The sequence below is a fragment of the Rattus norvegicus genome, chromosome 5, assembly GCF_021556685.1.
Source record: "Rattus norvegicus strain SHRSP/BbbUtx chromosome 5, alternate assembly SHRSP_T2T, whole genome shotgun sequence".
Taxonomy (NCBI): Eukaryota; Metazoa; Chordata; class Mammalia; order Rodentia; family Muridae; genus Rattus; species Rattus norvegicus.
Genome location: NC_141538.1, coordinates 101,426,414 through 101,452,161, shown reverse-complemented (window position 1 = coordinate 101,452,161; position 25,748 = coordinate 101,426,414). Strand labels below are relative to the sequence as shown.

At 40.9% G+C, this 25,748-nt stretch overlaps 1 protein-coding gene across 14 annotated transcripts in view; it reads left to right on the top strand.

Moving 5' to 3' along the window:
- The window catches only part of Mpdz (multiple PDZ domain crumbs cell polarity complex component), a 155,190-nt gene extending 137,685 nt beyond the window's left edge, over window positions 1-17,505 (top strand). For all 14 annotated transcript variants that reach the window (XM_087547763.1, XM_087547761.1, XM_087547757.1 and 11 more), the window contains 12 exon segments: window positions 1,203-1,348; window positions 1,981-2,064; window positions 2,221-2,414; window positions 5,211-5,358; window positions 7,914-8,000; window positions 9,106-9,196; window positions 10,003-10,046; window positions 11,459-11,581; window positions 12,707-12,811; window positions 13,348-13,460; window positions 14,187-14,310; window positions 16,204-17,505. In XM_087547763.1, the coding sequence (XP_087403889.1) occupies window positions 1,203-1,348; window positions 1,981-2,064; window positions 2,221-2,414; window positions 5,211-5,358; window positions 7,914-8,000; window positions 9,106-9,196; window positions 10,003-10,046; window positions 11,459-11,581; window positions 12,707-12,811; window positions 13,348-13,460; window positions 14,187-14,310; window positions 16,204-16,350 (1,406 nt within the window). In that variant the 3' untranslated portion in view covers window positions 16,351-17,505.
- The last annotated feature ends 8,243 nt before the right edge of the window (window positions 17,506-25,748 follow it).

Here is a 25,748-nt window from a genome sequence, read left to right as displayed (position 1 = left end):
AGAATACTCATGGATTAAAAAAAAAACAACAAATAACTCCATATTCTCTAAAGCTTCAATTAGAAATAATTTAAACATTACCTTTTCTGTAGGAGGTGAGAAAGTGGAGAAATAGTCTTTCAGAAATATTTCATTTGTTTGATAGTCTGTTAAGGAGAAATGGGCTGAAAACATTCATAATACACCTATTCAAAGAATTACTTAAAAGTATGTCTGATTACTTTAAGCTTGTGTGTAGAGGGCTGAGATTCATTGAAGTAACCATTAAAACTTTATCGAAGACTTTCTCATCTAATGTTTGATCCTAAATAGCATTGTATATAAAATATGAAATTCTCAATGAAAACTTTGCATAGGTGAAAATGTCATGCACCTGCTTTTACCATTTCTGGAGCATAGCCTGTCTCTGACTTCCCAAAATGGGAGCAGCTTGTCCACAGCACTCACTGAGCCAGAGCGGTGCTCTGAAACCTCCTTTTTCCTGGTGTTGTGTGCACTTGGAAGACGAGCTGCGGGATTGTTCTTTTTAATTTTCTTGCATCGTATTCTTATCTCCCCAGTTCAGAAAGGGTGTGTAGCAGGATTTGATGTCAAGTATAAAAATACCAAGTGAGACTCAGGAGAAAGATTAGAAATGAATAAAGTGAGTATTTTCGGATGTGTTTATAAATGCTCAGCATCTATTACATGAAAGGAGACTCTTGAGGAAACAAAGAAAAAGAAAATAAAAACTGTCATTCCACAGTGTAGCACCATGACCAGAACTCACGATGAGCTTCCTTCCTGAGTGTGCTTGTGGGTTTGCGCAGACCAGCCTGTCTCTGAGTGTAGTGACCGCCTCTTCCAAAGAGCACGTGTGACTTCGGTGAAGTGTAGGCTATTGAGTTCAAACTGGAGGCTCAACCCAGCTCTATAGCCTGTTTTCCTTCGTGCTCTGTCTTTTTACCTTCAGCAACTTAAAATGTACAAAATAACAACAATAAAGAATAATAATAGTAAATAACTGCATGCCTATCCCTAGTTTAATGATGATGAATTAGTCAAACTACTTTGACTATTTGACATAAAGAAGAGCTACAATACTCAGGACAGATGAAGGTATCTTTCCCCTGATCTTTTTCTCCATCCTCCAAGGCAGCTTGTGCTCTCATTTTGCCATGTGTGTTTGCCATACGGCTCATTCATTCTGAACTCATTTCTAGGTACGAGCAGGTCATCCACACCAGCAATTTTTGCTTCTGACCCTGCCACCTGCCCCATCATCCCTGGCTGTGAAACAACAATTGAGATTTCCAAAGGCCAAACAGGCCTGGGACTGAGCATTGTCGGGGGGTCAGACACGTTGCTGGTAAGTATTTCACTCAGAGGAGTCCTACCACAGGAGCCCTCAACTGTTCCAGGACACCATGAGGAGGAGGTTTCTGTTATTTTTATTAAATCTGATGTGAAGGCTGAGAAAAAAATGTATCATTGGTAACAAAAATTTAGGATTCTGACTTTGACTAAGTCAAGACCAACTTAAATAGACCCTGTTACACATAAGATGTCAGAGTTTGTATCAGTTCACCGGCCCTTGGCTTTGCTTAATTTCCTCTTTACTTATACCCAGGTTATCTCAGCCCCATATTGGGAAGAGTATGAAATATTTAATATTCAAAATTCTTATATATCAGAATACTTAGAAGATTATTTTCATTTGTCGATAGGGAAGTTGTTATATCTCTGTTATATTCGTGTATGATTTATAAACCTTATGAGTTTTTTCTTCAGATTTCATTATCCCTAGAAAAAAGTGTATGCTTCTTTTAGCCTTTTAATCCTATCCATAGGTGTTTTCCTACATTAGGGCGTGTAGCTCACGTACGGACCAAGCAAGTACATGTCCTTGTCTGTCTGTCAAAGTACAGTGTCTTCTGTTCTTTCCTCCCGCACTCCTAGGGAGAATGGATAACACTTCTGTATGTTATGTTCGGGCCCTAGGGTGCTATTATTATCCATGAAGTTTATGAAGAGGGAGCAGCATGTAAAGATGGAAGACTGTGGGCTGGAGACCAGATTTTAGAGGTACAAATGCTTCTTTATAACCTAGTGTGAGAGGCCAAGGCCAAGGGTAATGAGCTGTTTCTCCCTTCCTTCTTCTCTCCTTCCTCTTTCCTGCCTCTCTCCCTCCCTCCACTCACCTCACCCAGCTCCTCACCATAGCGACCTGCTTCCACACAGGTAAATGGGATTGACCTGAGAAAGGCTACACATGATGAAGCAATCAATGTCCTGAGGCAGACTCCGCAAAGAGTACGGCTGACGCTCTACCGAGATGAGGCCCCATACAAAGAGGAGGATGTATGTGACACCTTCACTGTCGAGCTGCAGAAGAGGCCGGGCAAAGGCCTTGGGTTGAGTATTGTTGGCAAAAGGTGTGTTGGAGAGAACAAACTCGGGGTGCCTTTGAGACTGAATGGCATCTTAATCGGATGCATCAGTAGTTTATGCTCTGCCATTGTAAATAAGTGAGCCAGTGTATTACAGGGTTGTGTAATCTTCTGCAAAAGGTCAGTTGCTGTGAAGTATCTGCTGTGCTATGTCTTGAGGATCAGTTAAATAAGAAATAATCCTTGACCTATGTTGCGGTAACTATTAATAAAGAAATCTCTACCATCCCACACTAGTGCCGGCTCCGGTGGGCCACATGGCATCTGCAGGGTATTGTTTAAATTTATTTTTCTTGGATATTCTATGTATTTACATTTTAAATGTTATCCCCTCCACCCATCTCCCACACCCCATTCCCTTCCCCCCTGGTTCTATGAGGATGTTCCCACTCCCACCTTAATAAAGAGCAGAGCATCTCAATCCACCTTGCCGTCTCATGCTGCGGCCGGCTACTCTCTGAGCAGCCGCCCTCTTGTAACTCTCTAGCTGCAGACTGCTCACATTCTCAGCATCCACCCCCTAGGGTTATAATCACAACTCCCAGTAACCCATTAAAATCAAAATCAATAAACTTGTAATTTAGCAATCAGATTTATATCTTAAATTCTCAATCCACAATATGTCCACATAACAAACTCACAACCAATTGATAATGACATAAACTGCCCACCTAGATAAGAAATTGTCCTATGAAAATCCATCCCTTAAGAAATATTCATAACTACCTGCGGCCATTTAAGGCCACATGGATCTGGGTCGTCTTTCTCCTCCTCCATCTTGGTTCTCCCTTTCTTTTCCTCTCTCCTGCCTTACAAATACTCTGTCCCCGCCTTACTTTTTCACTACCCAATCACAGCCTTGCCTTATCTTGCACCAGCCCTCATCTGCATATAGATATCAACTACAGACCTAGGAAAATTCATCCTTAAGGGCTGGACACGCGGCTCAGGGCTTTGGAGCATTTGCTGCTCTTCTATAGGTCCTGGGCTCATTTCCCATCATCCATACTGGGTGGCTTACGACTGTCTGTAAGTGCGGCTCCAGGGGCTAGACACCCTCTTCTCACCTACTCACACACAAGTGGCATTCACATACTTGCAAAATAATAATACACAGTTAAAAATTAAAATCTTTTAAAAATTTCATCCCCTGATGATGGAACCTCTAATTCTTATAGCAAAGAGTGACACATTGGGGGAGCTAGAGAAGAAAGGGGACCAACTGAGTTCCCTATTTAAGAAAGTGCATTGCTGAGGAGTTTCAAGAAAAGAGTGTCTAACCTAAGGCTTAAAGCAGTCAGGGATAGTTGTTCTGTTACAGACAAGGGAGGGTAGATAGCCTCGGGGACAGGAGTTGTCTTATGAGGCATGTGCCACCAGCAGAGGACTGAAAGCATAAAGGAGGGCTTGGGGGCAGATGAGTGACTACGGTATTATTGAAACATATACATAATAACTGAAAGATACTGGTATGTAATTTATATTGACTAATGTTTATAGAAGTCATACTAACCATATGAATTCCATAAACATTTTTCCTTATGTGTTATAAGACCATCAGGATCTGAATCTGTCGAATAGTTAAGCAAATGTGTCAGAACCCAGAAGCCAGGTCTGTGTAGTCTGCAGAGGCCCCGAGTTACCATCAGCTGTCTTTACTCCTCACACAGCAGTCTCAAAGCAGCCTTGCACTGAGGCCCCATCTATGATTCATGATAGCCTGTTCCGCTCTACCAACTGAGCTATCGAAGGAAGGTCACACTGGCATTAAAAGGTCATATTTACAGTTTATTTGTGCAGAACAAATAAAAGGCAACATTATTTGCTCCTTGTAATAGTGTGTAAATAGTGTGTGATGCTCCTTGAATCTCAGTGGAAGTATGTCCGGGAAATATATATGCGATATAGTACTGTAGTCTTAGCCTTACAAAATCACTTCAGTTACAAGGGTGCTGCGGCACTAAGTAAACCTCTGGTAACAAATCCTAACCTTTTCCTCCCTGAGAACATCCAAAGATACCATCTAATCCTAACAGGCTATTTAAAGAGGAGAAAATCCATGGTTAGAAGGAGTCATTTTGTAATTACATGCAATGTTTAAAGTCCTCTGGTGCAATTCAGAATTTACTGTACAGTACTATTTATACTTAACCTTTCTATCTTAATGAGAAGTCCCAGGGGTTTGTTTGTAGTTTGTTTTTATTAAACAATGAGAATAAGATTAATGTTTGTTTGTTTTGGATAAATCAATTGTATATAAAAGTTAACTATAATGACCTCAAATACGTCATAGTAATGGTGGTTAAGTTGTAAATAATGGCTTCTGTTTCTAATATATATCTAGTCATTTATTTTCAATAATGTTAATGAAAATCTCAGCCTGACCACATGACTCCAGGACGGTGTCCATAGAAAACTTCATTGTGGTGTGGAAAAGCCATACACTCGGTACCCAGCCACTAACAACTTGATTTTTTTTTTACCATCTTCTAGGTGTGTGGCCCATAAAACAAGAATTGTGGTACTCACTTATTCAGAGTATATAACAGATGAGGACTGATAGGCCCATGAGAGATACTTTCTATCTATGAAATACTCTCTTAAAATAAAATTCACTGTTGTTTCTCATCTGTTAAAGCTGCCCCAGTATTGCACAAATACTCTTGTAAAACCTCTTAAAAATAGACACAGTTTTCACTTAGAATAATTAACTTTTGATTAGCAAGCATTGCATTGCAGCTGAGAACCAGGCTAAATGCTGAAACCCACTGTTGCTTGCAGAAATGACACTGGAGTGTTTGTATCAGACATTGTTAAAGGAGGCATTGCAGACGCCGATGGGAGACTGATGCAAGGGGACCAGATTTTAATGGTGAATGGAGAAGATGTCCGTAATGCCACCCAGGAAGCAGTTGCTGCCCTGCTCAAGGTAGATATCAAGTACCATAATTTTGTATCATCTGTGTTAGTAATCATCTCAGATAAAACAGAAGTGTGATACCATATCTGAACAGTAGATTTGTGATCATTTATTATATTGTTATAAATTTGCTTAATAACTTTGTTAGAAGAATCCAGGACATGAGTACCTGAAATGAGCAAATCTTTAAAGCGCATATTCAGACCTCCAAAATCTTAACGTATGTTCTTTCAAGTTTCTTTCTGGATTTGTTCTTATAACTTGGCAGTCCATTGTCTGAGGCATTAGGAAGCCCTCCAGGCTCCCCACAGCATAGCAGGAGGCAACGTTTTCTGACCACTCCTCTTTAGCTGCTTCTTCAACCTCCTTTCTAGGCACAGCACAATAGGTTTTTTGTCTTGTGTCCCTAAGTGGCAGCCTTTCCCTCTGCTTTACACAAAGGCATATGTAGCCCGGCTCCCATCTGACCCGACACCATTGCTCTATTTTAAACTTTTTAAAGCTATTCTTCTGAGAGTCATGCTCAGCACTGAAGGGAGCTTCGCATAGACTCAGCCATCACACCAACGCTAGGAACTGCTCAGACAGTTATAAGGCAACCTCCTGGCATCACTCGCACTAGGTTTTTTTTTTTTTTTTTTTTTTTTTTTTTTTTTTTTTTTTGGTTCTTTTTTTCGGAGCTGGGGACCAAACCCAGGGCCTTGCGCTTCCTAGGTAAGTCGCACTAGGTTTTTAACGTCCCTGATGCTATGACACTTTGATGCAGCCCCTCATGCTGGGGTGATCCACAACCATAAGATTATTTTTGTTGCTACTTCATAACTAATTTTTCTACTGTTACGAGTCATAATGTAAATATATGCTGTGTAGAAGCACAAATTTGCTACCTGTGACTCCCGTGGAAGGGTCAGTTGACCCCAGAGGGGTTGCAGCCTGCATGTTGAGAACCACTGACTTGGTTCTCTAGAGCACCTTACACTGTGAAGTTAGTTTCCTCAGAGGAAAGCTCAGCAATGAAGAACCATCTCTTTTGGAAGGTGGACTCATCTCCCTCTGAGAGTAAGCTGTGAACTGTAGAATACTGATCAGAACACTACTCGTGGGAGATAGAGTTTCCCTGTTAAGAAATGGCCCAGCTTCTGGAGAAGACTGTGTTATCAGTACAGATCACTTACTGCATTGTCTGTCGCCTGGTGCAGTTTTTACCTGAAGTTTAATTCCACGTGGACTTGAAAAGGCCATCGTGGCTCATATCCCACGTCTGGGTTTGAGCCTGTATGTCTCAGCCCCACAGCTGATAGGGCTGCTGGGCCTTGAACCAGAAGGAACCCCTCAGACTGGACTCCCAGAGGCCTTTTCCAGGTAGAGCTTCACCTTAGCCTCTGTGGTTTGAATAAGATCCGGCACTATAATTAATTAATAACTGTCATTAGTTATTAATGGAACACACAATAAGCCTATTAACTATTAAAGTCATCAAAACAAAGCAACCAGAATTTTGTTTTGTAGAGGCATGGGATCAGTGTTTGACACAGTGTTGCTGTGTAACCCAGGCTATCCGAGAACTCACTGTGTAGCCTAAGCAGGCCTGAAACTCACAGTGACCTACCTGCCTAACCTCTTGAGTGCTAGGAAGCCAAGCTAACCCATAACCAGATTTCTTTAAGGAAGAGCAGCTTCCCTTTAGAGATAGATTAGGGACAGAGGTTTGCAGTATAAGACTGAGGGAAAGAGAGAAGCAAGTCTCACTGAGATCACATAAATGGTTCTAAAGTCAGTTCATTTAGCCATTTTACAAATGAGCGAGGCAATATATAATGAGAGCCATAAACATCATAAACATGTATATGGTTTGTGCTAGCTCCAGATTAGTGCTGTTTTGTCTAATTTTTCTTATTTTGAAAGACATGATATTTAATGTACAAATCATTTATGTACATAAATTTTATTGAAGGGGTTTTGCAAGAATAGGAAAGTGTCACTAAAAGTGCGAAATCGAGACACCTTCCTGCACCACCTCCATGATTAGACTACACTGCATTTCCTACCTAGAATCAGCTCTTAAAGGATGGCAAGCAAATTGCAATCATAACATTACAACTGTAGACGCCTTTGTGTAAGTTTTATGTAGTGGGTCTGCTCAGTGTCCGTGCATCAAGGAAATGTGACTAAATTACTCGAATGCATTTTTATTAAGGAAATGTAAGTTGTGTGGGTAGTAGCTTTTAGAGCTTTCGTCTGCATTTTAAACCCTGAGTATGCCTGACTCATTTGCCCTTCTTACATTATGCTGGCTTTTGAGAAATTACTTAATTCTCAATTTCTGTTTGTGTTGATAGGAATGATCTCCATGTAGATTGTGGGACTCTGAAATGAGCACTTACGACTGCTATGTTGCTATTATTCTTATAGTATAAATGTTTAAAAATCCATTGTTCACAAAGGATTGGGATCGCCCTGTCTATGGAAATCATGAAAGGGATATGCGTTTAGTTCGAGGCCGTGCTTTCCTAAAGTTGGTTGTAGAATTTCATTTTAGTATTTTCATAAACCATCTCCATCAGTGTTCCCTAGGCACAGTAACCCTCGAGGTTGGAAGAATCAAAGCCGCTCCATTCCACTCAGAGAGGAGGCCTTCTCAAAGCAGTCAGGTGAGTAGCTGTGGAGGTTAAGATGAACACCAGTCCATGTGCGAGAGGGAGCGTAGAGCTGTTCCCTGAGAGACTGCCTAGGGTCACAAAAACATGGCAGGTAGGCCCACTGCACCCTGAGGGCTCTTCACAGTTTAAAGGTGCTTGGTTTCCAGCATTCTTCTTCCACAATCTCAGAGTTAGCCACCTAATCAAAATAGGCTAATCCAGTCAAGGTGACATACTCTAAGATACTGTCAAGGACACATCAGTCAGTACCCAACTAGAAAATTCCAGGTAGATGACTGCAAACCATCTCTATACAGAAATATGAATGGGCTAAGGAGATAGTGCATACAAAGTTGGCATGAGTGCTTAAGTTAATTCCCAGAACAAATGAAAAAAAACAAATTTTTTGGTGCTTTCAATCCCAGTTCTGAGTTGGTAAAGCAGCTTGGTGATTGCTGACCTACCAGCTTAACCACATGGGCAAGTCCCAGGTCCCAGTGAGAAACCCTGGCTCAGAAACCAAGGTGGGTGCCTCCTGAGGAAGGTATCTAAGGTACACTGTGGCCTCCAAATTCATGCATGATTATATGCAGATGTAGACCTCCTACACATACATACAAACACACACACACACACACACACACCAAGTGCATGATTTGTGGCAAGCCTTTCTTCTCAGCATTATCATCTGATGACAGAAACCTATTTTCATGAGTCTGTTCATAAAGACCATTTATGGACTGGCATTGGGTTCTAGCTCACTGGCCCCCCTTAAATAGTTTTAAGCCCTAGGTGTTGTGTAGTAGGTTAAATTCAAAGAGACTTAAATCTTGAAAGAGATTATGGAAAACTACTAAAATTTTACATAGGTTGAAATCAACTTCAACTATCCTTCAGTCAGATTATTTTCAATTATTTATGTCATTACTCCTTAAAACAAACAAAGAAAAAGAAACCAGTAAGTATGCTTAAGTTACCTTTAAAATTACGAGACACCACTGTTGTTTAACCGCGTTTCACTTTAGATGAGATTAAACACATGGAATTATGGAATCCTTTTACGTAGGGGAGTTATAAATCCCCATTCTGCCTGTGTGATAATTGCCATATATTTTAGGTGAGTGAGAGCAGCCTGTCATCCTTCAGTCTCCCACGTTCTGGAATACATACATCAGAATCGTCAGAAAGTAGTGCCAAGAAGAATGCGTGTAAGACTGGCTTTACTTTATTTATGTTTTTACCATGGAGCCGCTTTCCTCCCCCAGACCATCCTGTCTCCTAGTGTAGATAGAAAACATGCACTGGCCAAAGTCCAGACCAAGGGGAGGCGCGCCCTGGGGCAGCGCTCCCCACTCAAGTTTGCCTTACAAGCTGTAGATGCATCTGTAGTTTTTTCTTACCGAGCAGATCAGCTATTTGACTTTGTTCCTTTTCTCTGTTGAATGTAACTCCAGTAAATCAGAAAAGACCGCTAAGCAAAGCCTTCTTTTTTCCATGAAGATTACAAAAAGTTTGAGGAAATCAACACAATCCTCCTGTGTTTTAATTACATGCAATCACGGCATGGAGGATTTTTGGCTTTGTGCATTGGTTGAGAGATTTTCAGATTGAAAAACCTCGCCATATGGCAGTCTCTATTTGCAATGTGACTAATATTCTAGAAATTTAGACACTTAGTGCATGGATTTTTTTAACTCATCCCTAACTATTCCTCTGAGCTGTGTGAGCTGCTCTCTATCCAAAGCATATTCTGTTCTTAATTCAGTCCGAGTGGATTGTACAGTTGTATAATCAGAGCTGAACCTAGAGGGAAGAATGGCTTGGCATGCATGTTTTTCTGCTTGAGGACAGAGTTCTGTGTGAGCTCGATTTAATTATAAGTACTACTGATAACCAAGTGTACCCTTCTGAAAAAAGACAGCCATGCGGTGCCGTCCAGCTTCATGCGTTGGCTACAATGGGAATAAACATAAATGTTTTAGCAACCAAATTTTATCTGTTTTTGCCTTTACAGTAGCATCTGAAATTCAGGGATTAAGGACAGTCGAAATAAAAAAGGTAATTTGCTCTCTTGCAAGGCATTTTTTTGATTGTTTTTTGTTGAATATTTTATAGTGCCCATCTGAGAAATATATAGTTACATTGTAAGCAATGGAAATAATGCAATTCAATCTATGCCAAATTTCTTAGCCGGAATAAAGTTACTTATATTTTAATATATTTTACTGAGTAAATTATAAGTAATTTATTCATTATATTTTATACTGTCAAACATAGTATTATTCTGGCCCTACACAGAATGATTCTCTGCCTCTCACTTCTTGTACTGATGAGTAAGCTTTTTTTTTTTTTTTTTTTTTTATTATTATTAACTTGAGTATTTCTTATATACATTTCGAGTGTTATTCCCTTTCCCGGTTTCCGGGCAAACATCCCCCTCCCCCCTCCCCTTCCTTATGGGTGTTCCCCTCCCAACCCTCCCCCCATTGCCGCCCTCCCCCCACCAGTCTAGTTCACTGGGGGTTCAGTCTTAGCAGGACCCAGGGCTTCCCCTTCCACTGGTGCTCTTACTAGGATATTCATTGCTACCTATGGGGTCAGAGTCCAGGGTCAGTCCATGTATAGTCTTTAGGTAGTGGCTTAGTTCCTGGAAGCTCTGGTTGCTTGGCATTGTTGTACTTTTGGGGTCTCGAGCCCCTTCAAGCTCTTCCAGTTCTTTCTCTGATTCCTTCAATAGGGGACCTATTCTCAGTTCAGTGGTTTGCTGCTGGCATTCGCCTCTGTATTTGCTGTATTCTGAAAATGTGAATGCTTCACTCCTTCTTTAAATGAGGAAAAAGAATACCCTTGGCAGGGAAGGGAGAGGCAAAGATTAAAACAGAGACTGAAGGAACACCCATTCAGAGCCTGCCCCACATTTGGCCCATACATATACAGCCACCCAATTAGACAAGATGGATGAAGCAAAGAAGTGCAGACCGACAGGAGCCGAATGTAGATCTCTCCTGAGAGTAAGCTTTTTTTAGGACATGCGGCCTGACAGACTACACAGGCACCGTTTGCTGAGACCTATTATATAGGCTCCTCCACACTGGATGCCATCATTGTGTGCCTCGTGCACACTGCAGGCCTCCCTGAGACCCAGCCAGAGCTTTGCTGGGGTCAGTGCATATGCCTCTCACTAGACAAGGTCCTCCTTGTGAACATGGTCCTACTTGGTTTTGCACACTGTGGTCCTCTCCCTTCTCTGAGATTGCCTGCCTTTTATCAATCTCAACATTATTTAATGTGTTTCAATTGCTTTTACTTTTCAAACAGATGCTTTTTCCCCCTCAACTCCTTGCACCAAATGAAGTATTTTGCACCCTCATACCTAGAAGATCCTAACAATAGAATATTGTATACTGAAGAACAGTCAAAAGGTCAGTTTAGAACACTACTTTGACCAAAATGCATCTGTCTGATGGCAGGGGCCTGCTGACGCGCTGGGACTCAGCATTGCCGGAGGAGTGGGCAGCCCGCTCGGCGACGTCCCGATATTTATTGCCATGATGCACCCAAATGGTGTTGCAGCTCAAACCCAAAAACTCAGAGTAAGTTTTTCTACTAACCATAGTGCTCCTAGCAAATCTTGCAGGCTTTTCCACCTCTCAGTCTAACCACTTACAGCAAGGAAGTTCTCAGAGTTTAAATCTGCCTTTAAATAACAACGAAGTTATAGATGAGCTTATATAAGTGAAAGGTCAAGAATAGCAAAAGGGAGCATGATGTGGCCAGATGAAGATTGTAAGGAAATTACAACTTTGGAACACATTAAAAAGAAAACAAAGTATGTTCAGAACACAGTACAGAAGGAAACTTCTTTCATATGTATTATTGATTTAAATGCTGACTTGATCGTACCAATTTGGAAAATGTTGTTTACTTACTTTATTATAAATTTTACCAAAGTTTACTGTAAATATAATTTCAAATGGTGTAAAGCATACACATTTGCTTCAAGGCTGGGGGTAGCCCAATGCTGAACAACACTGTCAACTAAGCACCCTCTACTGCAGCAGCTTGGTCTCTCTGAAGGAAACCTTTTATGCCCAAGCTGCAAACAAGGTCTCCAAAAGAACCATGTATTAGATAAATAACTTCAAGTTCAGGAATGATCCAGCACCTATAAATTTATGGTGGGCACTGAGAAACTGATTATACCGGAGTGCCATAGGTTCAGTTAACGTCCTAGGAGGCAGCGGCGGACACTCTAAACTGGGCACAGGACTCTCGCAACGACCCAGCTCTGTCCTGTGAAGAGCCAAGTAAGCTGCTGCCTTCCAACCAAAGTTGATTAACTGAAGTGGACACCGAGCCAGCTTGGCTCCACTGCTCTTGGTTTGCCAACCTCTGACTTACGGTCTCATCTAACTTGGTAATAGTGTCCAGAGAAAATCTGGCTTCCAGATGACACTGATACTTTATGGTTTTAATAAGTAATATCTTTCCCAGGAGAAAGAAGGACCAGGGATGAGGGAGGGGCTTTGTTCTCATTGTTCTCCCTCCCCCAGGACTATCAGCTCCATCTCACCCCTCTCTTTTGTGTTGCTTCTTAGATTTGAGTTAGTGGCCTCCTGCCATATTTCAGAAGCTGGTGGCAGCTTAGGTGTGCTGTAAGTGGTCAAGAAGAAAGGCCCTGTCAGCCCTTCTCTGCATGCTGGCTACTTGTCTTGCAGGTTGGGGATAGGATTGTCACCATCTGTGGCACATCCACTGATGGGATGACTCACACACAGGCGGTTAACTTGATGAAAAATGCCTCAGGCTCCATTGAAGTGCAGGTAAGGCTTTATTCCAAGCTCTGTTCACAATGTAGGTAGCCTAAGGACATGGGAGCTCTGACGCTAGATAAAATTGATTCACCCCACTACTGTTTTACTTAATATATTCCTTGAATGACCGTGCTTAGATTGAGGGCTCCAAGAAAGCATTATGAAGCACACGCTGTAAATTTCATCCTGGTGCCTTCATTATTTCATATTTTATATCTAAAGGGAAAAATACAGCACCTCAGCAGCCAATGAGAGAATCCTATGTGCTCTGTGAGTAGCATGTCTTCTAAAGTCTCTGAAAAACAGTTGCAAATGAAGCCATGATTAGAAAACAAAGAAAATTATAGAACTTAATTTTGGATATCTGAGGTTCCTGGGCATTGTGAAGTTTCTTTCTTTTCAATAATGTTTTAATCATTTCTGTGTTTAAGTAGTCAGTCAGTAAAAACTCTCATTTTAATCTAAGTTCTTCTTTGGAGTGGTCTTTTGGGATCTCTTGGGTTAGGTGAACATGCGTTTCCTCCTCTCACTGTGCCCACACACAGGTGGTTGCTGGAGGAGATGTGAGTGTGGTCACGGGTCATCAGCAAGAGCTTGCCAATCCTTGCCTTGCTTTCACTGGGCTGACTTCCAGCAGTATATTTCCGGATGACTTAGGGTGAGCAATACATTATCGGGTGTGTCATTTATTCCTTGAGACAGTTGCAGTCTCTGTCCCATGTTCCGGGCACTCACACTGAGGTAAAATAAATGGAGAGGGCATATAAAGTAGAGAGTGTCAATGCTTCTAGTCAGCTAGTCAGATGGGTGGGTTACAGACCACTGCCTGGTCAGAACTGCCTCGAGTATAAACAGTTACCTAGTAAGAGATGAATAGACTACAGACAGCTATTCACCCTACCACACTTCCTGAATTTTCAGTTTTGATATTTTTGAGAGGATATTTTCTTGCTCTTGTTCATTGAACTTTGATTGAAAATACTGAATATATTAGAAAATAACACTAAATATAAAAGCATTGGGAAAGATGAAAAGTAAAGAGAGACATTTAAATTTTCAAGTTATTTGATGCTGCCCTCATTTTGTTCACAATTGACTTTCCTGTCTGAAGTTGAAACTATTGTTTATGACCTTGCATTATGGCCCTTTGAACTTTCATCCCCTCACAATAAGCTGGAAAAAATGAGAATGAGAGTTTCTGTGCCATGAGAACATGTAATAAATAGCATCTTCCTTATCTGTAAATGCAGAATATGCTAGCTATAGTCTGAGTCAGGTAAAGCACAGAGCCAAGGGTTGGGGTGGGGGTGTTTGTGCGCACATGCATACATATGCGTGTGCACGTTCAGTTGGGAAACCTTTTTTCTCCTTTCCTTTTCTGTAGCCCTCCACAGTCTAAGACCATAACACTAGACCGAGGACCAGATGGCTTAGGCTTCAGCATTGTAGGTGGCTATGGCAGCCCTCATGGAGACTTACCAATTTATGTTAAAACAGTGTTCGCAAAGGTAAGCTTGCAGTTGTTAACCACTCTGTTCCTTACTAAACATTAATTAACACTGGTCAGCAGCTGGCTTATTAGTTTATGGCCTGAGGTGATGCCAAATGGTTAACACTGATATTTTCTTTTGAAATCCCTGCAGGAACAGGTCATTAAATATTTTTGTCCTGTTTGAGGTTTCATTATGTTTAGAGAAAACTAGTTCAAATTGTAACTCCATGGAAACTCTCAGCAATATACATGACATAATCAATGAAGCCTGTCCTTTCCATTTAATAGCAAGTCACATACGATTATCTTTGGAAAATGGACTTGCATAAAATGTCTACTGTCGAGGACTGGCACGCTTTCCCCTGTGTTCCTTTATAGTTGTGAAACCTAAAGTAGGTACTGAAAAATACACAGAATTAATCTCACATCATGACTAGGGTGTTTATACATTTGAAGAGTGGTGAGCAGACCTGCTGTCTACAATAAAGCATTATTTGCAATCAAGGAATTCAATTACTTTGGAAAAGAAAGCTCTGTATATAGTTGTAGTCATCTACTAAACTATCTTGGGAATGTTTAGAATAAGAATAAAGAGACCGTAGTTTTGATGAAGTCATTAAAATAATAGAAATGCATATAATGGTTGATAATGTGTTATTAAGACCTATTTTCGAAGACTACAAAATTGAATAATGTTTCCTGCAGAAGAAAACTAAGAATCTAACATTTTACAGCACAAAATAGTGGAGTGAACATCAGGCCTACAGAGACTTCGTTCGGTCTCTTTAAATTCTATGGCCCTTGATTTTATGGAAGTTCCTATTATTTTAGAAAAATACTACTATTTTCAACCAATTTAAAGTGCTGTTCCGTGGCAAACTAGCTGTAGGCTTAATTTGTGAGATTTTTTTTTAAAGTTATTGGTATATCCAAAAATACAGACAGCATTTGCCAATGAATAGAAGCACCATGCAATCCTTTCCCTCGGCCTAGGAACAATTTATTTCAGGCTTGCTAGTTAGAACATATTTTAAGAATTTCATCATTATACTCTCCTCATTAACTTTTCCATATTTTTCATCTTATATTTAATTGCATAATTATCGTCTATGTGCGTGCCTTAGATGGAGTTCTTTTTTAAATAGTGATGTCTGTGTTTAATCATAATTATTTAGGGCCTATAGGAATAAGAAGAATCTCTTTTCCCTTGTAGTAAAAACCAAGACGGCTTGAGCAGGCTTTCCTTGCAAAGCGTAGAAAGGATTACACTTAGCGGTGGTTGGGGGCTTGTGTCTGAAGTGTGAGCCTCATGGCTGCTGGACAAGCACTACATGAGGGGTGTCTCCCTGGACCAGCAGTGGCTGTTAAGTCCTCACTTTGCCTTACCCTGATCAGCCTCTATGTGGGCTTTCTCTCTCAGGAAACCTGTGGACTCTGAAGTGTCTGTAGCTTGGTTTGCTAAGGCTGCTTTTGTTCCTCCCCGCTCCTTTGTATTTCTGGAGGCCCTCTTTACAGTCTAGAAAAGCCTAGAAGAGCCTAAGTCTCTATAAAAAGCATTCCTTCTAGTCAGATGACCAAATATTCCTTATTAATTTTAGTTGCTACCAACTACTCTGGTCAAGGAGGAAAAAAACAACAACAACAAAATCCAGCCAACCCCCCCCCCCCCCCCCGCGCAAGAAAATCCAGCTGCTCTGTGACTGCTTACTCTACACCAGATTGGCATCTCAGTGTTAAAACAGTTTTGGAAGAAGGGCCTCTTTTGTGTATGTTCATCATGTGTAATGGTATGGGGTGCCGGGAGCAATGTGTGTACACACGCAGAGCAATCTGCATTCTTGTGCAGCTCCTTTTCTTTGTGTGAGGCTGAGTTCTTTCACAAGTAAAGAAGCCTACTTCATAATTGCAGGGAGCAGCGGCAGAAGATGGGCGTCTAAAGAGGGGTGATCAGATCATTGCTGTCAACGGGCAAAGTCTAGAAGGCGTGACCCATGAAGAAGCTGTTGCCATCCTTAAGCGGACAAAGGGCACTGTCACCCTCATGGTTCTCTCTTGAATTGGCTGTCAGAGCCGAAGCAGCCAGCTACGTGCCCACCTCCTACTGTAACGGAGTGGAACTGTTCACATGACCTGTTGATTGGGGAAGACTACGCGGGGCCGAGAAACACACTGATTTGTTCCTAACAACCAAACAGCATTTTTCCTTTACCGTGGCATTTCATAGTCTTATGCTCAAACAGAAGGGAGGTTTGCAGAGGTAAACCTCAGTTTTATCTTGAAGATATCTAACAATTTATAGTCATGTGGACAGAATTATTGTATGCTCATTTTGTTAGTATGGAAACAAAATAATGCAAAGTTAGCCAAGGGAAATGGCTTCAGAAAAATTAAGATAAAAGGTGGAAATTTAGAAAAAAGAAGACAGTCTTGAGTCTTATAGAACTTCCCCAATCTAGAAGTCAACAAAAAGAAAATAAAGTGCCCGCAGTACTCTTGAATAGTCCACTGTTTTAAAATTGTGAACATTGTGATGTACTGGTTCTCCTTACCTCTTATGCGTATTTTTTCTGCTAAAATTGTTCAGCAGTCTTCATAAGCTTTAAAAAGAAATTGTGTTTAATGCATATCTCAGTGTTCTTTTTTAGTTTTGACCTGCTATATTTTCATGTTGTTGTATGTAAAATAATGTTGCTACCCTGTGTTGGCCGCAGTTCTTCTAAGAAACATCCACTCCACGTAGTCATGGAAGACAGAGAAGAAGCCCAGAACCTTCTAATGCTGATTTAACGGACTGATACAACGTTGAAAACACGTTCAGTACCATGCTATTGTTTTTACATTAGTATTAATCTTAATGACATAGAAAAAGACAATGTGTTAGTAATTATTTTGGTTGTATGCCATTAGTAAATTGACAGAAAAATTAAGGGGGTTAATGTGACTTCATTTCACTGCTGTATATTAACATCTTACAATACAATAGTTTAAGTCTAAGGGAAACAGATGGAGCTGTTTACCGAGCAACTGGTGAGGAATTATGTGTTCAATCCCATTTTAGAGCGTGAAACTCCTACATTAGAATAGATAAAGTCACTTTAAATATTATCTATATTTGTAACAGAAGTCGTATACATATATTTTATTATAGCATTCTTGTGTAAATGCAGAATTAAAGTGAATAAATAAGTTTTTTGTGGTGTACAGCAAACAAGCAGATGCTCTCTTTGTTTGTTATATTGGGGAAAAGTGTTATAATTTGAGACTCACTGTTTTAAATTAGTGAGTCTCATCATAGATGCAATTAGAGCCTTGGACAAATCCTTGTGGAAACCTCGGTCTCTTTCCCCCACAGTATCCGAGAGATTCCTAGGCTCCTTGTGAGCTGAGGATGATGGCATAGGGAAAGAAGTGTTCTGCTTCCAAACTGGGTTTTCAGGGATGCTACCCATGCAGTGATCTTGTCGTCAGGTCTCTAAAGAGCTAACATGCATCAGATGGAAATTATCTTCCTGAATAAGGCTCGTCTGGATGGAGAGCTGAACAACAAAGCTTTGTCTGCAGATTCTGTCTTAAATTAGCTAGTGAGAGTGTATTGTCTCTCGCTGGTTTCTTTTTTTTTTCTTCTTCTTTTCTGTAAGATGATAGCTCATTTTATTGAAAAACCTTGAGTTCATTTTTAAAATATAGGAGAATATTTTTATATAACCATCCTGTGCGTTTAGTTGTCCATGCAAAATTCAAAACAAATTAACCAACATGCGGGTTGCAACAAGTCTTCCTCCAGTCCTTGTCACTTGAAGTAGTTGGTTAACGAAATCCATCTCAGTGTGCTGCTCCTCTATTGGCTTTTGGACATCTTTTAGTGTCCCTCTCGTATGAAGGTATGCCCCAATCCTTCCATAGTATTCTATGGATCCTGAACTTATCTGCTTCTGCATGTTAGAAGTTAAAAAGACTTTAACAGGGAATACTACTATGAGTATTGGGGAAAAGCCAAGCAATCAAGCTGATGTTTGAGACAGTATATCAGAGTAACATTCCTACACACACACAAATCTTCACTTAAGTAGTGCTCTCCTACGCGTCCAGATCCACCTGAATCTCAGAATGTACTATTTAGAAATAGAGTCTTTACCCGTGTGATTAAGGCCTGGTATTAGGATAGGTCCTGCCCTGTGACTGTGACAGCTACATGGGAGATGGTGGCCCTGTAGAGATGGAGGCAAAGGCATCAGCCAAGGAACCTGTAGAGGAAGGATCACGCCCATGAAGCCTTTTATGGGGACACCTTGATTTCAAGTTCCTGACCTCCAGAACTGAGAGAAAATAAACTTACTGTCTTAAGCCACCACTTGCAGTACTTTATAAAGCAATCCCTAGGTAATTAATAAAATATCTTTATGTCATGAACTTCGGTGATAGTGCTATTAAGAAACATGAGGAAGAGGGATAGGTAATAAAGTTTGGAAAAAAAAGGAATGTAGATTCCACCACATTTATAGAGATGGCACTTTTTGTGCTGAAAGAAGAACATGATTTGCTTAGGCAGAGAGTTTAAAATTAATCTTACAGCATTAGTGTTGTGTATGATACAAGACAATGGATCGCCTATGAATTTGGTGTTATTGTTCAACTTAAACTGGAGACCACCATGGATTTCTGGTGCTGTTCCTCACTGCCAAGGAGTAATTAGAGCAGTAACGATGTGTTAACTTCACAGCTACCTGTTTGTAGCATCAGGAGTAGTAAGCAGTATATAACTGTGCTGTGGAATTCCTGTATCAGAAGACTTAGTCATGAAGGAGAAGACACAGAGGAGGTCTTTTTTATTTTCACCTTAAGGATCCTGAGAAAGCAGATGTTGACAGACGTGAAGCGAGGAAGGGAACTCTTTGCCTGTCTGAGGTAGATGGCATTAAGCCTGGTTGGATTTGCTCAGGTAGGGTGTTGTCGGGATTCCAACGCCCCTCTTCAGCTCTCAGAGTGAAGATGAGAGTTGAAAGGTTACCTGCAGAGAGACGGGAGGAGCGGGCTTTGTGCTCTTGGTGTGGGAACATCAGAACTCTTATCACATGCTTTCTGCAGCCCTGCTGTGTCCTTTCCAGTTCATGACAGATCTGGAATGCATTTGATTTGTGCAGAGATGTTCCTGGACTTGTCTACTAGGAATTAATGTTAAACGTTGCCCTTTGCAAGGGAGCTGTTTTTAAGGCTAGATTGGCCTTCTTTACTTCAAGAGATAAAAACCAAAGCTGCTGGTGCCAAGAAAATGTCTATTATAACAGAGTACGAAACCCAGGGAAAACAACTATTCTTACAGTGATTTCTGTGTGCTTGACGTTGCAGCTTCTCTTGCCTCAAGATGCAAGTATTCAAAATTGTCCATTTCATTGTAAACTAAAGACAAAATATTTATATAGGCATTTGACTGTAAGCCAAATGCTAAAACTTCACAGTAGGCCCTAAAAGAAATTCTAGCAGAGAGGTAAATGTGGTAATAATCTCAGAATTGTCCGGGAAGACTGCCTTAGGCAACTTTGTGGAGCAAGTTTCTCCTCACTTTACTACTGGGTATTATTTCTTAGGAGACTGTGTCTGTAATCCATTCCATTGACCTGCTTCTTTCTCTCTTTGCATACTTACAATGTTGTCTTTTCATAGTACCCCAAAGTTCCTTCATATCTCTCTTCTCCCTGCCTCTCCCTCTCCCCCTCCTCCCTCCCCCCCCCCCCTCTCTCTCTCTCTCTCTCTCTCTCTCTCTCTCTCTCTCTCTCTCGTGTGTGTGTGTGTATGAAGTCGTATGAAGTTTCCTGTACTTGTGTGCCCAATTCCTCTGCTTTATTAATTGTCTTCTGATACTCCAGTTTCTTCTGGACTTGTTGTAAGGCTTTCCACTGAGTTTTCCAACTGTGTTGTTGAGTTTTTCAAGCCTGTCTTCATTTCAGCTTCACTGCTCTTCCATAGTTCTCTCTTCACTGAAGTCAGTTTTCCAAACCTGAATTGTGTCTGTCCCCTCTCATTCAACTGTGTCTTTGTGTGGGCTTGGACATCACTCTAGTGATTCCTATCCTTTAAGTTCATTCAGTTGTTTGCCATGTGAATATTCTATGATTCATTCTCTTTTTGCCCTTACCAGGTGTGTTCAGAAATACACATATCTTAGGGAAATTCTTCTTCCTAGAAATTAAGATTCTTGCCTGAGTCTAGCTGTTGCAATTCACCTGTCATTTCCCCTAGAATTCACACTTCCATTCAACAGAAATTGACTGCAAATCAACTTACAAAAAACTTTCAACCGGGGCTGGGGATTTAGCTCAGTGGTAGAGCGTTTACCTAGGAAGCGCAAGGTCCTGGGTTCGGTCCCCAGCTCCGAAAAAAAAAAGAACCAAAAAAAAAAAAAAAAAAACTTTCAAAATTTCAATGTTGTGTTTTAACAATCTTTGTCATATTTCCTGTGCCTTCATATGCCTGTATTATTAGTGATTTATTTTCCTTTTATAAGGATTAGTCATTGTTCTGACTAGATTTGTGCCAACTTGACACAAGCTAGAAAAGAGGGAATCTCAGTTGAAAAAAAAATGCCTCCATTAAGATTTAACTATGGGCATTGGTGATTGGTGGCAGAGGGCCCAGCCCTTTGTTGGTGATGCTCTCCCTGGGCTGGTGGTCCTGGTTCTGTTAGAAAGCAGGCTGAACAAGCCAGTAAGCAGCACCCCTCTGTGGCCTCTGCCTCAGCTCCTGCCTCCAGGTTTCTGCCCTGTCTGAGTTCCTGTCCTGACTCCCTTCACTGATAAACAGTGATGGGGAAGTGTAGATAAACACTTTCCTCCCAAGTTGCTTTGGCCATGATGTTCCATCAACACAATAATGACCCCAAGAAGATGACTTTCAACATAAATTGTCTTGGAAGGAAGCTTATCTCATTACTTTATCTGAGAAGTCAGCATGACCTGCCATAAATACAAACAATAAAAGTAGAAGTTATACCCAAGTGCTATTGGTTAAGTTGAAACTTGTTCTTCCTTAGTAAGGGGTACTGCCATTGTTAGCATGACATCAGCTCAGTGGAGATTTTTCCTGGACTTAAGAAACTGAAAGTATTTTCTTCTGGGATGCTATACTTGCTAGGCTACCCAAAGTGCTGTGCTTCCCCTTAGAAAAACTGTTCCAACGCAAGGAAACTCTGTTGAATGCACTTTTCTTTTGCAGTTGTGAAAGCGTAGCCAGTCATTTCTTAGCTACAAAGGTTGCTTAATACTGTCCACACTATAATATGTTCCTAAAATGAAATCAGGACACGATATCTATTGATTTAGTTTGAGCAATCTGAATTTGAAATAAAGGACAAATGACATAAATTAATGAAGTAAAATTAATGCTAATATTAAATAAAGCAAGTGCCTTTTGCACCTGGAGGGCTCTGCAGATGGTGGGTGTTCCTAATTACACACCCTGCTGCTTTTAAGTGCACTGAGTATATAATATGCACTTGCTGGCTCCAGGAAAGGTTGATGGAGACAGCCAATACACAAATGTTACGTTTATGAAAAAGTACAATTCTTTAAGTGAGATAAATATTTGTATGATTTTTTAAAACAAACCATTACAATCATTGTCTTTTCTGTGAATGTTGTCTGAAAATGATTTCCCTCAAGCCAGTAAGGAAGTACTTAACTGCAAGCATATTCTTACTAAAAGGAATAATTTGCTAGTAGAATTCTAAATAAGTTAATTTTCTAGGTTTAAGTTAAATTGGTCAGTTATTGCTAAGATGTTTATAAACCTAATTCTTCTTTTTTTTTTTTTGAACAAGACCATAGTTAAACTTTATTGTCTCTTCACTTGGCGCATGTTTTTGCTTTTTTTTTTACTGGATAATTTATGTATTTACATTTCAAATGTTATCCCCTTTCCAGGTTCCCCCCTCTCCCATACCCCCTCCCCTTGCTTCTATGAGGATGCTCTCCCTCCCACCAACAAGTGACTTCTCTAGAACACATGTTCCAATAATTACAATTTAGTGCCTAGGCAATGGTTTGCTACAGAATTTGCAAAAAGACTGAGCATTGACTCCACACATGTGTCTCACACACACACACACACACACACACACAGAGAGAGAGAGAGAGAGAGAGAGAGAGAGAGAGAGAGAGAGCGCGCTAAGTGCTTCTTTCAATTTCAGAATCATGGTTTAAGTCACTTTTGTAAAAATACTTGGTACACACACTCAGCTTTCTTGTACTTAGATATATATTGGATACTTATTTTTTCTTATAACTAGATATATGTTGCTCACTTCTATCTTCAAAGTAAAGGACAAGAAGCTGAGGAGAGGACTCTGTCAATGAACTTCCTGCTGCAAAAGCAAGAGGGCCTGAGCTTAGATCCTCAGCACCTATGGAAGTGCCAGGCGTGTTTAGACACATATGTAATGTCAGCCCTGTGGCAGGGTAGTGGAGCAGAAACAGACAAATCCATGGCCCGGCAGCCTACCCAACCAGTGAGTTTTGGGTTCAGGCTTCAGCCCTATTAAAAATAATGTGCAGAGGGATAGAGGAAGGCACTCAACTGTGCCCTCTGGTCTCCACACCTGCACACACACACACTGGCACGCACACTTGTACACATCCACACAAACGTACATATACTAACTATGCACTAAGTGCATAAGAGGTTAAATGTTCTGGTTTGGATCTTAGATGCCTTTCAACAGTTATGCATGGAGTTCCTGGTACCAGTCTGTGCCACTGAAGGTGATAAAAATGTTGTAGGAGGCAGGGTTTGCCTAACAGACGGAAACTAAATCATTTGAGGAATGCCCTTGAAACATGTACTGTGACCTGGCCCTTTCTCTCCTTGGGGCTTCCACCCTGTTACCCTGCCTCAGTACAGTCCTAGAAACAATGGGGCAAAGTGAGCTCAGACTGAGACCTGCAAGACCTTGAGCCATCATAAAGACCCCTTTCTTGTGAGTCAAGTGTTTCTGTCACAGCAATAGCTAACACAAGTAAACTCTGATTCCATGGATTCCCACCCAAATAGAGAATGTGCTGTCAGGTGTTTGCAGTAAAGGATTGTGGGTGTTTTTAAAGAACAAGTGGTTTGCTCGGAGACTCAAGGGGCGTTTAGTCCTAATCTTGTTAAATTATACATTTAAACAAAATTCATAATAGTTATTACCAGTAGGATAACAGTCACCCATCCTCCACATCTGTTTGCAGATAGTTTGTACTTTCTTCTGATTTTTTCCTGTCTGTATATTGTAACATTTCCAGCAAATGCTGTCATCTGTACCCTCCCCCAACACTTGCCTTCCGGTGTTTGCATTTACTGTGAAGCATCCCTCCCAAATGCCTTATGCATTCCTTTGAACTAGAAGTTACTCAGAAGTGCAGAATGAAGAGTCAGACCTTTGGCTCTTTGAGCCTTGGCTTGGCTCCTCACTTGAAAGCCTCTGTGCCTGTCTGTGAAATGGGTCTGCAGGCTCATTTGATCACAGCTTCCTCAGGTTGTGTTTTTTATCAAATGACAGTAAATGTCTGCATATGCTACTAGTAAAATGTCAGTGTGCACCAAGGGCTGTGATGCGCAGAGTGCCATTGTAGGAGATGTCACAGGCAGTGTGATAACGCTATTCCTAATGTCATTCTGTCTCTTCATAATTACTGCTTAGAAGGGGAAGCCAAAATACAAAGAATCCCAGCCTGGGCCGTGCGGCCTCTTCCCTTGGTTGCATGACTGTGCCTTAGTATTATAAGAAAGAATTGCTTTCAGTGGGAGTTTCTTAAACCCAGCAAGAGTTTATATCGATGATTGAAGTGTCAGTACTTACATAATAAGCCAGATACTTAGTGTGCAAACTAACCAGGAAATTGTACGATGGGTGTCATTTATATCACACTTGCCCAGTCCTCTGTGTTAGATTAATTAGACGAAGTAAATCCATTTCCATGCCGCCTTTTTTAGATACAGTCATTGTAAAAGCAGGGAAACAGAGGAAATGAGATTGTTCGACTTAATAGTCTTCTAGAAGATACTGAGTGAGACCTAGCTGTCTGCCAAACATTGGCTTTCTTCGACATTGGGCTCTTTTTCATACGTCGATGAGGAGGCCTTTGGGTTTTCTGTCACTATTGTTTATGCTGCAGATTGATACTACAGTAGAGAAAGCCAAAGAGAACTTTAGGTCTACTTGTAATGACTAGACCCTAGACAGGCCATGCCGATTAGTCAGAGTCACATCCTTAGCTTTCCAAACACTCCACAAGCCACCTTTCTAGCTCTGAGATTAGGTGGGGTAGTGTAAGGGGCTGATCTGGGGTTTCTATGTATTCAAATGGTAAATCCTGGCTCCTGAGATATGGTCACACACACCAGCTTTGTTGTGGGAATGTTACTTCCCAAGTTCATTGATCAATAAAGGGTCAAGCCTGTGATTGAGCACTAGAGGTAAGTGGGTGTTCAGTTACTAGGCTAGGGTCACAGGTAGAGAGTGTGGAGAAGAAAAGACAGGGAAAGAAGAGGAAGCAGCCATGAGAAGAGATGGACCATGAGCACATGGCCGGGAGAAACAGCAAGTACCAAGGGACATATGGCTGGATATAAGTTAGAATAGCTTCCAAAATCTGCCCAACCTAGGCTCACCGCTTGTAAATAAAATGCCTGGGTTCTGTGTCTTTAAAATGGGCTACAAACAGTCTCGACCCCTAGTTGAGAGTCAAGTGTTTTGTGAATATCTGCCCAAGAAACCATGCATTTCAAGTAGTGAAAGGCAGTGCAAGACCAAAGAATGTTTTCGAAACATTAAAGATTTGCAGTCCTGAGACATTAGAGTCTTAACTATGTAACAAATGTGATTTTAAAAAAACATATTTATTAGTTCCAAGTATATGTGGGTGAGGGTACTACATGAGTACAGGAGCCTAAAGAGGTCAGATTCCATGGACCTGTAGTTACAGACGATTGTGAGCTGCCTGAATTGGGTGCTGGGAACTGAACTCAGGTCCTCTGGAAGAGCAATGGACAGCTGAGCCATCTCACCAGCCCCCAACAACCATGAACTTTGAAAGAAACAGAACACTGTATTATTGGGATCATTTCCATGGTCCATTACAGCAATGTAGGTCACTGTTCAGACATATGCAGTATTTCTACCATGGGTTTATAGCTAGTTTGATTAAAAAACCATTACATCGACATACAAAGCACAACTCTACAAATATCATCTGTCATTTCCCTGCTACATAATCTAAAAATGAAATCTTAATACCTGTTCAATAATTAGTAAATAACATGCCACAATAATTCTGCAGAAATATGAGGTGAAATATAACTTATTTCTAGTCATGAAGCCAGAAGTCTGAGAACTAAGGCTCTCTGATGTAAGTAGGCTTGTGAGCCCTTTTGAGATTCCAGCCAGAAAAAGTTCATGCCCAGGACCATATCTGCAACTGC